Genomic DNA, 16,321 nt, shown 5'->3' with positions numbered 1-16,321 from the left:
CAATCACAGCCTCTGTGGGTCCGGGTGCTGCTCTTGCTGCCCACCTTCCAGACTTATGGAGACTTTAAAGGGGGTGCAGTTACCAGAAGAGACCCTTCAAATCACTGCGTGCCATTCTCCTTACCTTTGAAGTTAACTGTTAAATGCTAAGCACACAGGAAGCGCAACTCTGCTGCCACTTCAGAAGTGGTGCTTCCATGGGTTGGAACAAATGCAGCGTCTTCTCACTGGAACCATGTTCCTTTCACGAAACAGCTTGAGAGAGAGAGAGAGAGAGAGAGAGAGAGAGAGAGAGAGAGACCATAAAACAAAAGAGCCTAAAAGAAAAAGCCCATATTTCATATCCTAATCACTTGTCAGGAAGAAAATGAAGAAACTTTAAACATCTACCAAGACAGTGTCACGATTTAAGTTCCATATGAGACGGTGCCCAGGAGACCAGAGATACGGATCAGCTGGTGTAGGCACCTGCTGCCAAGGGTGGTGATCTCTGTTGGATCCCTGGGATCCGTGATGGATGGAGAGTACCGACTCCTGCAAGTTGTCCTGGTGAGAGTGGAGAGTTGGAGACCAGAATCCCTGGATACTGGAGATCATCGAAGGTGGAGTTTTATGTAGAAGATGTGGGCCTAGAATCGGTTCCAGAAAACTGAGTTTTTCTGTAGACTTAGAGTTGTGGATTGCTTTTGTCATGTTTGAGGTAGTTAGAAGTAAATTTGGCAGCTTCTATCCTGGCAAAACAGAGAGGTGAGAATAGCAGGAGAGGCTCCTGTACCTTGTCCTGCCCAGTGTTTAGAAAGGTCAAGTATAGCTTTGCACTTTTTTTTCAGACCTAAGTTAGATACACTTATGTAAAAAATATTTTTATACCCATTAATGTCATGTGCGCTTCTGGTGGTTTGACTATAAAGCAACTAAAATGTGTATGGACCATCCCCAAACTTAGAAAGTCTTCAAAAGTAAGCTTTTCTTTTCCAAAACTTTCCACCTATGTGTTATCTGCATTGTCCAAATTTATTTAATCACCTGATAATCAGGCAATATTCTGTGTTGCCAGCTTGCATATGTCATTCTACATAGAATCATGTTAAATAAGTGAATATGCATATTGGGCATTCCTGATCTGAAATGCAAAATGCTTCAAAAGCTGGCAGTTTTCAAGTGCTTATGCTGTCTTACAAATGTAAATTTTACACCTTGAATTTCTGATTCACACATGCAATTGCTAAGATGTTGTATAGGATCATATTTAGGCTAGGTATTTTAAACAGGTAAAACATGAATGGATATTGTATTTAGACTTGGGTCTTAGTTCAGAGATCACATTTTATATATGCATACAATCCAAACTCTGAGAAAAATCTAAAATCTGAACCACTTGTGCTCATAGGCACTTCACTTAAGGATATCATATATATCCTTATCATATCTAATTTGCAGTGATAGTAGTAATAATTCAAATTCGAATCAGTTCATTTTTATGATGGAGACAAGGGGAGTTTTCATAATGGCTTAGAAAATGTGCTCCACTTTTCTTTCTTTTTCCGAGGAAAAAGACTTGAGGTGGATGAATCAGTGTGCAGTGACAGAGATGTCTTTCAAAGCCTTTTTTTTTTCATTCTTTCTTGTCTCTTAACTTTTTGTGTTACTTTATAGACTGGTCCTTCTTCCTAAAGAAACCCCTGCTGTGTTTTCTTCATTTTCTTTTTCTGTGTATAGGCAAGGAGGCTAGTGCAGAAATCAGAGAGGAGAGGCAAGGGGGCCCTTTCTTCTTTCTCTCTGTACTTTGCTGTGTGATATGATAATGGCTGCTCAGTGCATTAGAATGTGAGCGTGGCTGTGCTCCACTGTACCATTCACAGCAACATGAGCAGTCCTGGAGGAAATAAAAGGGAGGTGAGCGAGATGGCCATCAGAGAAAAGGAAGGAGAAGAATGATGATGCCAATGAGCTGAAGTTGAAGTCTGTTGCCTGCTTAGAGGCAAAGACTACGTCTCCTTTTGTTGGTCTCATCTCCTCAGGGAATCTTAGGGAAGAAGGAATAAGATAATCTTTGACTTTCATTTCCTGGTTCTTTTTCATCAAAGTTTCTCGCTGAGCACAGAGCACTTCTCAGACTTCTATCTCCTTAAGTGACAAAAAAATGTACAAGAGGCCCATGGGGCATATGTGTCTCATTTGTCTTTGCTGGCCTTTGTTGAACACTGTCTCTGAATCTGTTCTTTCTCTGAGCTGAGCAGATTCCTCCCTGTCTCTGACCTCAGATAACCAGCAGTGTTACTAGAAGCTTCATCCAGTGTTATACAAGCAGCACAGTTCTGCACTCCTTTACTCTCCCAGACAAGCAGTACAGTTCTGCATTCCTTTACTCTCCCAGACAAGCAGCACAGTTCTGCATTCCTTTACTCTCCCAGTGTTGTACAAGCAGTACAGTTCTGCATTCCTTTACTCTCCCAGTTTAGACCGAACGCAGCGGTGAGGGATCAGCAAAGTAGTAATCGTGTTATCTCCTCCTCTTGTAAGCGTCAACTCATCTTATATATACTTATGTCCTCTTGCTAGAAAAGGTAAGTACATTTCTTTTTTCTTTTTCTTTCTTTCTTTTCTTTTCTTTTTTTTTTTTTTTTTTTTTGGCTAGGGGATGTGGCAAAGTCAAAAGCAGCAAAGTACTGGAAAATCAGTCCACACAGAGAAAGCTAATCCCTTGTTTTAAAAATGGTAACAAAATGAAGACATTGCAAGGTTTAAGCTTCAGGAGATCTTTACTACCACCAGACACAAACGAAGCGATCAGGTTTGTTTATTTTGGGGGCAGCAGTGACAGTGCAGGGCTGGAGAGCACGTGGTTCTGCAGGGTAACAGTCCTCTCCCCAGAACCAACAGCTCACGTTGTCCTGTTTCAGCAAAGTAACTCTAGTGCTTTGGAACTTTGAAATGTATTCAGAAGAACAGGTTGTCATTGCCAGAGAAAATAAACTTAATTTTTTTCAGGTCATTTTGGGTCACTGCAGCTAGGTTCAGATTTTGTATTGAGTTAGAGCAGACAATAAAAGAAAGTGGTCTTAGAAATGTTAGATCTAACATCTTGGAAAGTAGCAGGGTGTGTGTGTGTGTGTGTGTGTGTGTGTGTGTGTGTGTGTAGTTTTAAAGCTATAGTAGTTTTGACACCTAATAATGAAAGTTGTATAATTTACAGAAACACTGTTTACTTAATGCTGTGATACAAAGTAATTCATTAGTAAAAATATTTTTAAAACATTCTATCTTGAAAAATCTTCATTTTTCTATTTATGGTTAAAAAAGAAAGTCCTTTTGCCTGACTGGTTAAAGAAGGTTATAGAGTCTCCTAATAGAAAGAGAACTACTGGAGGAAAAAGACTTTGGAACTATGTATTGGTAGTCATAATGTGACATGTATAATTTTTATAGCGGGAATCCAGCATATTTATTGCTTAATAAAATCTTTATATTGAGTTGGTGTTTTAACTTAATATAAATCAGATATATTCATTTTTATGATTTTAAAATTAAGCTGGCATGTAATTTTAAGAAGTATTATGAAGAGGTTTCACAGGGTAACATTGGGTGGACTATAGTATGATATCATAACTAGGAGATTAACAGCTGATGCAATCAAAATTCAATACAGTGGTTCCTCACATTGTCCTTTAAAAACTATATTCACCTTAGCCTTCCCATTTCTCTGTGGTGATATTTATGGTCTAACAAATAAAGCTTGCCTGAAGATCAGAGTGCAAAGCTAGCCACAGCAGTCAGCCATAGGGGCCAGGCAGTGGTGGCACACACTTTTAATCCCAGCCCTTGGAGTGACATGAAGCAGATGGATCTCTGTTAGCTCAGGACCACCCTGGGCTACACGCAATTGATCCAGCCTAAAAGAGAAACAGAGCTCACAAAAAGGTGATCCCAGCACTTGGAGTGACATGCCTTTAATCCCAGCACCTGCTCAACTGTGTGTGTGTATATATATATATTGTTCCCAGTTTTTGGCTAACAAATGAAAGGTGTTTGCATGAACATATGTTTTTATTTTTGTAATGCATATACCCAAGGGTGTATGTATGGTAGGTTTAGGTTTTAAGAGATGATGAATTGTTTCTCAGAGTACCTGCAGAACCACATCTTTTCCAACACTTGGGGATATCAGTAGGTGTAGAGATCCCACTGGAGATTTCACTCATATATTTTTTTAAATCTAGTAATGTAGACCATCATGTGTTCATTTGGTATTAGTGTTAACTGTCAGTTTAACAACATAGAGTTACGTGGGTGGTGGACTCCTGAGCACGCTGGAAGGGCCTTAGATTACAGTTGAGGTAGGAAAACCTGCCTCTGTGGGTGGCACTATTCCCTTGCTGGGATCCTGGAGTGTACAGAGAAGGAGAGCTGACCAGCAGGGCGTGTTCAACACGTCCGACACTCTGTTTCCTGATGGTGACCAGCCTGCCACGAAGCATTGTACCATTGACCTGTGAGCCAGAGTAAACTCTTCCTCCTGTAAGTGGCTTTTTTCACAGTATTTTATCCTGTCCACAGAAAAAAAATTACCAGTATCTGTATGTCCTTTTAGGTCAAATGTTCTTCCTGTTCTAATTGTTTGTAAATGGTTGAGTTTTTGGATTTTTTTTTTTGAGACAGGGTTTCTTTGTGTAGCCCTGACTGTCCTGGAAGTAGCTCTGTTAGACCCAGGTTGGCCTTGATTAAAGGCATGAACCACCACTGCCCAATGAATTCAGAATTCTTTATATAACTTAGCTATTGACCGTGTATATGGTCTAGAAATACTTTCTTCTGATGTTTTTTATTTATTTTTTTATTCATTTTCACATATTTAGATTTTTTTTGTTTAAAGCAAAGATGTTTAATTCTGTTGAAGCTCAGGTTGTCAAGGTTTCCATTTACAGATAGTGGTGGTTTGAATGGGTATGGCTCATGCGTTTGAATGCTTGGCCCATAGGGAGTGGCACTGCTAGGAGGCGTGGCCTTGTCGGAGTGGGTGTGTCACTGTGGAGACTGGCTTTGAGGTCTCATATATGTTCAAGCCGTGCCCTGTGACACAGTGTCTCCCTGCTGCCTGGGAATCAAGATATAGAACTCTCGGCTCCTTCTCCAGCACCATGTTTTCCTGTTGCCAAGCTTCTTGCCATGAGGATAATGGACTAAACTTCTGAAACTGTACGCTAGCTCCAATTAAATGTTTTCCTTTATAAGAGTTGCTATGGTCATGGTGCCTCTTCACAGCCGTAGAAACCCAAATAAAGATACAGATGATGCTTGTTGTATCAAGTTGTGCTGGTGAGCTTTTATTGTCAACTTGACACAATGTAGCGTCACCTGCAAACATGAGACTTTAATTGAGGAATTACTCAGAAAGGACTGACCTGTAAGAGACTGACTTTACTGATGATTGATGCCAGAGGGCTCAGCCTGTTCTGGGCTGCACCACTGCTAGCCAGGTGGGTCTGGACTGTATAAGACAACAAGACGGGCATGAGCCAAGGTAAGGAGCCAGTAAGCAGTGTTTTCCCATGGTTTCTGCTGAGTTCCTGCCCTGACTTTCCTTCATGATGGCTTGTGGCTGGGAAGTGTAAACCTGTAATAAATCCCCCCCCAAGTTGCTTTAGGTCAAGGAGTTTTATCATAGCAGCAGAAGACCAAATTAGAACAAAATATTAGACATCTTGTACTGGGTTACATACTGAAGATGTTTCTTCTGTTTGTTTTTTCCCCACATAAAATTATATTTTTGTATTTTTACATGTAACTTCATGATCCATTTTGAATATACTTTTGTATATCATGAGATTTAAGTGGAAGGATGTGGTGTGTGTGTGTGTGTGTGTGTGTGTGTGTGTGTGTATGTATGTGTTTTCTTTTAACCCAAGACTAGTTAGTTCACCTGTACCATTTGTTTAAAAGATTATCTTGCCTTCATTTAATTGCTTTCATACTAAAACTTGGCATGTTTATATGTGCCTGTTTCTAGGTTCTCTATTCTATTCTATAACCTCTGTGTTCACCCTTCTGCCCATACAACATTGTGTTGGTTAGTTAGTAGCACAGGATTTCTTAAAGTCAGGTACAGTTATTATTTCCTTTCCATTTTACCCTTTTTGAGGATTATTTTAGCTATTCTAGTTTCGGTGGCTTTCCATATGAATTTGTGAATAATCTTGTCTACTTTGTAAAGCATCTTATTGGGATATTGCTAGGCATTGAATTATACCTATATATTAATTCAAAGAACTGGTATTTTTTCCATTTTTTTTTATTGAAAAGAAAGGTTTTTTCTTTTCTCATTTTGATTTTGATTTTTTTTTTTTGTTGTTTCGAGACAGGGTTTCTCTGTGTAGCTTTTAGATCAGGCTGGCCTCAAACTCACAGAGATCCACCTTCCTTTGCCTCCCAAGTGGTGGGATTAAAGATGTGTGCCACCACAGCCCGGCTAAGAGAGGTTTTTTTTCATATAATATATTCTGATTAAAGTTTCCCCTCTCTTATCTCATCTCTGGTCCTCCTCACCCTTCCAAGTCCATGCCCCCATTTTAAGTAAACAGACAAAAAAAGACAAATAAGAATTTAAAACAATGAACATACTAACAAAAAAGAAAGGAACATATGAAATGCATAGACAGACACACAGACAGACAGACACATACACACACCATAAAGACACAAAATAAGAAACCATAATATACAAACAAAAGATCAGTAAGGTAAAAAATACCCATACAAAGCAATGTGAGATAAAAAAAAATCGCCAAAAATACCTTAAGTTCGTTTTGTGTTGGTCATCTACTACTGGGTGTAGAACCTGCCCTTAAGTGTGGTTTGTATAGCTATTGAGATTCCCTTGGAGAAACTAATTTTTCTTTTGCAAGCAGTTGCCTCCTGGTGATAGCTTGGTTAGGGATGGGAGCTCTTGTTCAGTGGTGAGACCCTGTCTGGCTTGGACCTGTGAAGGCCCTGTGCATGCTGCTGCAGCCTTGAGAGTTCATTACGTCCTAAACCAAGTATCCTGTTGTCAAGGAAAGATAGACAATAGCCACCGTTAGGCTAAATATCCTGTTGTTAAAGTAAGACACCCATTAGTATCTTCTGAGGCCAGATACCCTGTTGTTAAGGTGAGACATCCATTAGTTTAGCCGCATCTCAGGACAAACATTCTGTTGTTTAACCCAGAGAGAGCAATAGTGGGTTTGAACTCTCTGACCTTAAGTCAAGATGAAGCAGAGCCATGTCTTTGGGCCACGACATATTGTGGTTGATAGTTTGCGTGGGTATAGTAGTCTGGGCTGGCATCTCTTTTTTGTAGAACATCCGTTCAGGCCCTTCTGGTTTTTAGAGTCTCCATTGAGATGTAGAATGTTGCTCTAATGGGTCTGTCTTTTGGTGTTACTTGTAGGTTTTAATGCTCTTTCTTTGTTCTGTATGTTTAGTGTGTGATTATTATGTATCATGGGTTTTTTCTTTTTTTAAAGATTTATTTATTATGTATATTTATTTATTATATATACAGTGTTCTGATTTCATGTTTGCCTGTAGGACAGAAAAGGGTAACAGATTTCATTATAGATGGTTGTGAGCCACCATGTGGTTGCTGGGAATTGAACTCAGGACCTCTGGAAGATCAGCCAGTGCTTTTAACCTCTGAGCCATCTCTCCAGTCCCAGGTGATTTCTTTTCTGATCCTTTCTAGTTTGTTTTCTGTATGTCTCTTGTATTTTTGTAGGCATCTTAAAGTTAGGGAAATTTTCCTCAGTGATTTTATTGAAAATATGTTATGTGCCTTTGACTTGGATTTCCTCTTCTTCCTATGTTCCTCTTACTTGTGGTTTCGGTCTTTTCATAGTCCAGATTGCCTGGATTTTTACATTTGTTTATAGATTTAACATTTTCTTTGACTGAGGTGTCCATTTCTGGTGCCTTGTCTTCAGTGCCTGAGAGTCTGTCATTCCGTGTCTTATCCTCTGCTGATGAGGATTATTTCTGATGTTTGTGTTTGACTTCCTAGATTGTTCATTTCTAGTTTTATCTCAGTTTGAAGTTTCATTAGTGATTCTCTTTCTTTGTTAAATTCTATTTTCGTGTCTTGGATTGGATTTTCATTATTTCATTCCCCCGGTTGTGCTTCCAGACTTGATTATGGGATTTGTCCATCTCCTCTTTAAGGACCCTGATCACACTCACAGTTGCTACTTTGAAGTCCTTGTTTTGTATCACATTCCTCAGGTCTGTTGTAGCAGGGTTACTGGGCTTCGGTGGAGGCACATTGTCCTGGCTATTACTGTGTTTTCCCACTGGTGTCTCTACGTCTGAGATTGGGATGATTGAGATAATTTTAAGTGTTGATATCTGGCCTTGTGTTTGTTGGGCAGGCGTTCTGTTCCTTGATCCCCATTGCCCTCTGGATCTTAGGAGAGTGTGTGTTGACCTGTAGAGGGTGCTTCTGCAGGCCGGTGGGTAGCATAGGGAAATAGAAATGGGCTGGGAGAAAAAGCTGAGCGAGCCTTCAGGAAAGAGCCGAGGGTCCCCAGGGTGTGTGTGAAGGTGAGAGACTGAAAGCAGGTCATAGTAAGGCAGAGAGTAGTCTGCAGAGACAGCCACAAAAGGGCCAGGGGGACCCTGGGTCTGAACCGTGAGGTGGACTCTCCTGCAATGAAGGCAAGGTGGGAGGAGGGCATCTGTAAATAGGTCATTACCACCAGGCTAAGGACGAGAATGGAGAGACAGTAAAGAGGAGAGGAAGGACAGTGATTCACCTGTCATTCACCTATCCTGGTCCCTGCCAGGTATGGCCACTGGGTTCCTGGGTAGAGTGTTCCTAGGTATCAGTGGCTGATGAAAAGGGTTCCAGGGAGGGAGAAACCTGGTCCTCTGTGGATTCCACAGGGTGTGGAAGTAAGAGAGGCTCCTGCAGGCAGTCTGCTCCGGGGCTGGGGTGAGCCTGCAGAGATTATAATGGAGGACAGGAATGAGATCGGAGGTCCCCTACCCAAATCCAGGCCCAGGGTGGCAACTGGAGATCCCAGATAGAAAGTGTTTCTAGGTGTGTTCTAACTATTTTGGGTCATTTACTTAAGCCCATAAATACATACAACTCAGGATAGCTATGAATGCAGCCCAACACAACATTATAAACTAACTTAAATGTTATGAAAAACTCTAGTTTTTTTCTTTGTTGTACATTTCTCAAGCTTTAATTTTGTAGAAGACTGCTTTGTATCACAGTGTCAAAAGGTTGGATATGTCTGATAAGTCTCTGGTTTATTTAATCAGCATTCTGTGGTTTTCATCATGTAAGTCCTATCCACAATTTGAACAATATTTGATGAATGTGGACTTTTTTCCATACCAGGAATCAAACTTGGGTTCTCCCATATGCTAGCTAGATACTCTACCATTGAGATACCTTTATAGCCCTATAATTGGAATTATAATTTCATATGCTCACTGAAAATATACACAGAATTTATTTTCCCTGTGTACCAGATTTTTTCATGTGCACAAGTTGCATCTGCTAGTTTTATTGTGGATTTCTTAGGACTTTTCTATGTTGACAACCATGTTGTGATGGTTTGAATGAAAATGGCTCTCCTAGGCCCACGGGGAGTAGTACTATTAGGAAGTGTGGCCTTGTTGGGGTAGGTGTGGCTTTTTGGAGGAAGTGTGTCACTGGTGGTGGGCTTTGAGGTCTCAGATGCCCAAGCCTGGATAGCGTGTCATAGTCTCTTCCTGCTGCCTGTGGATCTAGATGGAGAACTCTCAGCTACCTCTCCAGCACCATGTCTGCCTGCCTGCCTACCACCATGCTTCTTGCCATGACTGTAATGGACTAAACCTCTGAACTGTAAGCCAGCCCTAACTAACTGCTTTCCTTTATAAGAGTTGTCATGGTGACTGTGTCTCTTCACAGCAGTAGACACCCTAACTAAGGCAGGAGTTGCCACAAATGCAGTTTTGTGTCTTCCCTCTAATGTGTGGGCCTTTTATTTCCACCCAGCTCTGCTAGTCCTTCCAGCATTGAATTGAATAAGGGCAACGAGAATGGACATCTTTGTCTTCTCCCAGTCTAAGGGACAATTACTCAGGCTTTTTGTATTAAGTGTAATATAGCTGTGGGTTCCTTTTATCCCTGTTATGAAATGAACTATAAAGTTGACTTAGTAAAGAGAAATGATCCTGATGGACTTAGGAAATGGCCAACTGATTTGTCTGGCTAGTGGTTGCAAAGGTTCACTTTCTTACCTTGAAGTTACTTTCTGCCAGTTTGGCTGAAATCTACTAAACACTTGTTGTTTTAGATGAAGGCATCAACTTTTAAAATAATGTTTTATTTGCTGTGCATATACATACTTGCTCTTTGCCATGTCCAGTGTGCCTATGTCAAAGCACTAGCTTGTGTCAGAGGCTAGCTTGCAGGAGTTGGTTCTCTCCTTCTGTCGTGTGGGTCCTGGAAACCAAACTCAGATCTTCGTGCTGTAGGAGCAGGGAATGCCTCAATTGGGCAGCGGGCAGCTGCTAGATGGTTTTTGTAGTTAAGTCTGGCCAGGAACACTGACAAAGGTTTGAAGCCTAATTTAGTTATTGAAAAGTTATCAAGATTTTTATATTAAGTAACTGTAATTTAAAGAGTGCAAACACTGCATTTAAGTTTGTTTATAATGCCTTTCTAAGTGAATCTGCATTTGTTTAACATACTCCACTTGTTAATGCTTCCTCCAGCAGAAGAGGCAGGAGCTTCCTGTTAATGATGGCTCTTTTGTCAGCAATGACAGCGTGCTATTATGCTACTTTGAAAATAAGATGAGAGAACACTGAGTTAGAAGAACGAAGCACAAATTATAACTCACAACAAACATAACTTTTACTCGCTTCATTTGGGCCCCTAATTACAGTATCTCATAACTTCTCAAGCTTCAGAAAATGTCCCAAGCAATTAGTCCATCAGATACTAAGAATTTGAAAATGGTTATATCCTTCCTGTTACAGTTTTGCTTGTAGAAAACTATAATTGAACAGTGCTGAAAGTCTGTATGTATACATTTATTTAAGAGGTAATTCAAGATCCAGGTTATGCTGGCCAACCTGGAGACCATTCTTTTGGGTCTATTATTACTATTATTTTGTTGTTTGTTTTGTTTACAGATCACAATGATGATTGTGTTTTTCTTTGATGAACATTTAGAGAACCTCTAAATTGCATTGCTTTATTTTAGCTTTTCATCCCTTGATTGTTATGATGACTATATCTGTTTTAATACCTTTCACAATGGGAAGTCATATGGTTTGTTTGATATATCTAGCAGCAAGTCTACTTTAACCATGAAGACTTTTCTTTAGAATAAGGATGTTCTAGGAGTAGGAAAAAGACTGACTAAAGGACAAAGTTTGGGGATAAATGCTTTTGAGTAAGCAATAGAATCTTCTAATTAATGAGAACGGATCAAAACTCAGAATGAGCAGGGAGGCATATGGGAAATGCCCGTCTGTTGTGAGTGAGTTCAGATCTCTTGACATGGACAGATGAGCTTGTCAAGGACTGCCAGTACTCTGAATGGGATGGAAGAGCCTCTTTTGTTATCTTGGAGTCTGCTAGAGAGGAGATAATATGCAAATGCTGTTTCATGTATGAAATGATATTGAATGACAAGTAAGTCTCATTTTAGTTTCAGACAAGACTGTAGAGTACATTATGAAAGTGTGGCTTATTAGGTTAGTTTTTTTTTTTTTTGAGACAGGGTTATAGTATATAGCTCTGGCTAGCCTGGGAACTCATTATGTAGACCAGGCTGGCTAGAAATACTAGAAGTCCACCACTTGTGCGTCCTGAGTGCTGGGATTAAAGGCCTGCACTACCATATCTGGAGTAAGGATGCATGAGTGAAAGCTGTAACCCTTTGACCAATTTTACATTCATTAAGACAACAAAAGAGCCTTGCTATTTCATTTAAAAGTTTTCCTTTATTATACTTATTTTATGTGTATTTATATGTGCCATAATACATGTACAGATGTCAGAGAACAACTGGTTCTTGTCTTCCGTCATGTGAATCCCCTGGATTGACTTCAGTTTGTAAGGCTTGGCAGTAAACATATTTACCTGTCAGGGTATCTTGCTCATTTTCTTCCCTCAGTTCCCCCTTCCCCTCCCTTTCTGTCTCTCTCTCATTCTTTAGATTTTAATTGTATGCATATGAGTGTTTTGCTTGCATATATAAATATGCATTGCATTTGTTCCTGATTCCCATGGAGGTGAGAAGAGGGCATTGGATTCCCTAGAACTAGAGTTACAGATGGTTATGAGCCACCATTTAGGTGCTGGGAACAGAACCCAGGTCCTTGCCAGAGCAACAAGTGCTCTTAACTTCTGAGCCATCTCTCCAGCTCTCATTTCATTTTTGTGCCTGTAGTTACTAGCTCTCAGAAGTGTATTTGGCATAGAATACATGGCCTTTATGAAGATGTCTGATACAGTTTGTCTTACTATTCTTAAAGTAGGTATGAATAACTTTAGGCTAGCTGCAGAGATAATACTTTAATAATGAGATGTATTGGAACAGTATTTAGTAAGTGGGACTATTATCAGCTAAGGTGATGTGATGCATGAAGTTCCAGCCTCAAAACATATCATGTGCATACATGTGTGACGTAGATGCTGTTTTAGACGCATATTTGAGTGTAGATGGTATAAGATATATTCTTATTGATATTTATATTTCTGTACTGCCATTTGAAAGCCCAGTCAAGAGACTGGGAAATACCGGCTTCAAGGGATAAGTAGCATAAGGGAGGCAAAAAGTATAAAAAGTCTGGACAGAGATCTCAAAATGCAAGTAGGTCATTCAACTGTCAAGAGAAACTCCTTCTAGGAACTTTCAGAAGGCCATCAGGCACCGGACATTGTAACGTTTAGTCTTCCTGCCCACCACCTGGTTCCTGTTGCTTCTTTCAGCCCCCAAATAATACACAGACACTATATTAATTACTAAGCTGTTGGCTATTTTCTTGGTTTCTTATTGGCTAGCTCTGACTTGATTATTAACCCATAATTACTAATATATATTTTTATCAAGACTTTATCTTTCCAAGGACGCAGTCTTATGCGTCCTTTCTCCACGATCACATGGTGATGACTCACTTCACTACATTTCCCAGAATCCTTCTAGACTCCTAGTCCCACCTATCTTGCTTCCCTATTGGCCAACAGTGCTTTATTCAACAACATCCAATAAGACAACATATACACAGAATGACATCCCGCATCAGGACATAGACTTTTCCCATTATCTTTTTTCTCTCTTTAGAGCCACAGTGTCTTCTTCTTAGCTTCTCTCTGTGTGTTTCAGCCCAGTAATGTGGTTAATTATATATCACACACAGGAGGCTTCATCCTTATAATTGCTAAGAAAACCTAACTGCCTAATTCTTCAATACTTCCAGATCTAGTTGGCTTATTCCTGACTAGAGGTTGGGTCTTCTGTGTCCAACGTGTAATTTGGGGCTGTCGATCAATGATGGCAAGGATGAGTGGGTAGACAAAGTCGCTCACAATACTAAGCAGAGCAGTATGTATATAGTTAAACAAGGGTGCTGATTAACATGATATCATTTGTACCATCTGCTATAACATAGAATTGCTAAAGTATGAAAGAATGATTCAGACTCAGGTTCTATTAGAAAGCATTGCTAGTAATGTTGCTAGTAAGATGCTTGAGTCCTTTCTTGTTCTTTTATCTAAGATCAGCCACATGGAGCCATTCCATTTTAGATGCCATTCTGAGAAACACATAGAAGAAGTTCAGAGAAAACTAGGATGGGATGGAGACTAGAAATCTTGTTGTCTATGAAAAAACCTGAAGAACTAGAGGTGGTTATCTGAGGAAGAGAAAGCATGACGTATTTCTGATAGCTGTCTTGAACTGTTAAAAGGAGAAGGCTGTTTTCAGGTCTTAAAATGAGCCCTGTATGGGAGAGAATGAGGTTATTTTGCATGGTTACTGGGAATTGTTGATGTTCTTGAGAGTGATTGGAGTGAACAAGAGAAAGGATTTCCCTGGAGACAAAACTGGCAGAAGATAGAATAGGCTGTTTTTGGAAGGAGTGCCTCATCCTTTGGGATGTCAGAATAGAGACTAAACTATAAATCTCTTTCGAAGTAGACCCAAAAGAACACATCTAAAGCTTAAACCAGGTAGTTTATGACTTCTTTCAAAGCTGTTTTGTAAATCTATACATTTGGTATCAGAGACTGTTGGGGGGTGACATAATCATTCACACATTGTATTCTGGTGTTTGATTTGAAGTTGTTAACATTAAAGTGAGATAATTTTATTTTATAACATTTGTTACAAGTGACACTTGTACAATGGATAGGCAGATATGCTATAAAATAATCACAGAAACACTTTTTCTTTCTCCTTGTGCTACAACATAGTTGTAGGGACACTTTCTATGTGCTATAACATAGTTACGAGGACATTTTTCACATTCTTGTGTTGTAACTTAGTTACAGGGACATTTTCTTCCTTCACCTGCTGTAACAGTTACAGGGGTACTTTCTTTCTCCTTGTACTATATAGCATAGTTACAGGGACACTTTTACCTTCTTGTGCTATAACATAGTTATGTTAAGGGGACACTTTCATCTTCATATGCTATAACAGTTATGGGGACACTTTCTACTGTCTCAAGGGAAGTTTCATTAAGAAGAAACACTTTTGACCAGATGTGGCATGTTGCCTGTAATCCCAGTATTGGAGACAATAAGGTAGGAGGCATTTTTGGGCCATGTACTGAATTCCAAGCCATGATGAGACATTGTGTTTTTGTTTTTAGGTCCTTATTGAGCAATCTATGAATTGATTTTACTTTGGTGCTCTGTAACTCTCTTACCTTTATGAAAAGCAAATCAAACATAAGCTACCCAAGGACTATTTATTTTTAAGACAAAAAAGAAGGGTCTTTTTTCCTGGCTTGCTTTTTCACTGCCCTTGTGTTGACTAGAGTCACACGCACACTTTATCTGAAGGACACAAGAACCTATATACCCATGGTAGATAATACAATAAGGTGTATAAATATGTTGGTTCTTAAAAAGACTTTGGTTTAATTTTAACATCCTCTCCTTTTAGTTGGCTATGAAACTTCAGGAGTCTCAGTTTTAATCTATAAAATGAATATAGCTAAGAAGAAAATAAGTTCAAAATGCATTTCCTATTGTAGCTTTGGACAGAATGTTAAATTCTATAAAAGTTCCAAATACTAAAGCTAAGTAAGAGTGTGTAGAGTTCATTTGATCCAGTGCCATGATTTTACAGATGAGTAAAATCAGAGGTGTCTAGAGTAGTGTTTTTCAACTTTCCTAATGCTGTGACCCTTTAATACAGTTCCTCCATGCTGTGATCCTGACCATAAAATTATTGCTGCATCAAAACTATAATTTTGCTATTGTTATGAATAGTAATGTAAATATCTGATATGGAGGATATCTGATATACAACCCCTGTGAAAGGGTCATTCGACACCAAAGGGGTCCGGACCCACAGGTTAAGAACCACTGATCTAGAGGGTCATAGCATAGTTGACAGCAGAAGACTATGGATTCCTTCTGACATTATAGAAAACTAATCTCCAAACTAAAGTAGTAAGTATTTTTTTAGCATTTTTAGTTTTGTTTTGTGAATGATATTTCACAAATAAATATTTCTTCCTGATAGATATCATAGAGAAATCATTTCTTTGAGAAAGTCTTTTCTCTTTCCAAGATTTGTATTGGTTTTAGAAATTTTATCCAGATGTGGGCAATGTCATAATGACCATCTCAGCAGCACAACAGACTATATATTTACTTTGTCACCAGCATGGTTGCATGACATCTTTGGTTGAACTCTATTTTCCACAATTAAAAACACCATTTCAATAAATATATGTTCTGGTTCCTAGATGTCTCCTGAAGAAACAGTTTGTAAATACTGTGGCGTCAGCTATCTAATTCTTCATGAATTTAAAGCTATGGAAGGAAAACTGAAAGCAATGGAAGAAGAAATGAAATTTTATCAAGGAAGTGTTGAACGAGAAAAGAAACTTCAAGAAAAGCTGCAGTCTCTTAGCCAGGAGTTTGACAAGTATAAAACTGACAGTGAATCCAAAAACGGAAGGTTGGAATATGTTTTCTGTCTCTTATTTAGTCTGAAAGAAAACAGATTTGGGTGGCCTGGTGGTACATGCCTATATTGCCAGCAGTCAGGAAGCTGAAGCAGTGGCATTGTGAGTGACAAGTGAGCTGAATGTTTTTCTA

The 16,321-nt window shown here is 39.3% G+C and overlaps 1 protein-coding gene across 7 annotated transcripts in view; it reads left to right on the top strand.

The window, feature by feature from the left end:
• Positions 1-16,321, top strand: part of Lekr1 (leucine, glutamate and lysine rich 1) — a 169,910-nt gene that overhangs the window by 6,033 nt on the left and 147,556 nt on the right. For 5 of the 7 annotated variants that reach the window (XM_040754338.1, XM_040754335.1, XM_040754336.1 and 2 more), the window contains one exon: positions 15,967-16,181. The exons of 1 other annotated variant lie outside the window; for it this stretch is intronic. In XM_040754338.1, coding sequence (XP_040610272.1) covers positions 15,967-16,181 — 215 coding nt within the window. Of the gene's footprint in view, positions 1-1,914; positions 2,568-15,966; positions 16,182-16,321 lie in introns of those variants that run through there. One more of the 7 variants, XM_040754337.1, reaches the window with a different exon arrangement.

The sequence above is a fragment of the Mesocricetus auratus genome, unplaced genomic scaffold (genome assembly GCF_017639785.1).
Source record: "Mesocricetus auratus isolate SY011 unplaced genomic scaffold, BCM_Maur_2.0 Super-Scaffold_100011, whole genome shotgun sequence".
NCBI lineage: Eukaryota > Metazoa > Chordata > Mammalia > Rodentia > Cricetidae > Mesocricetus > Mesocricetus auratus.
Note: the sequence above shows the minus strand (reverse complement) of the source record. Positions and strands in the feature narration are given on the sequence as shown.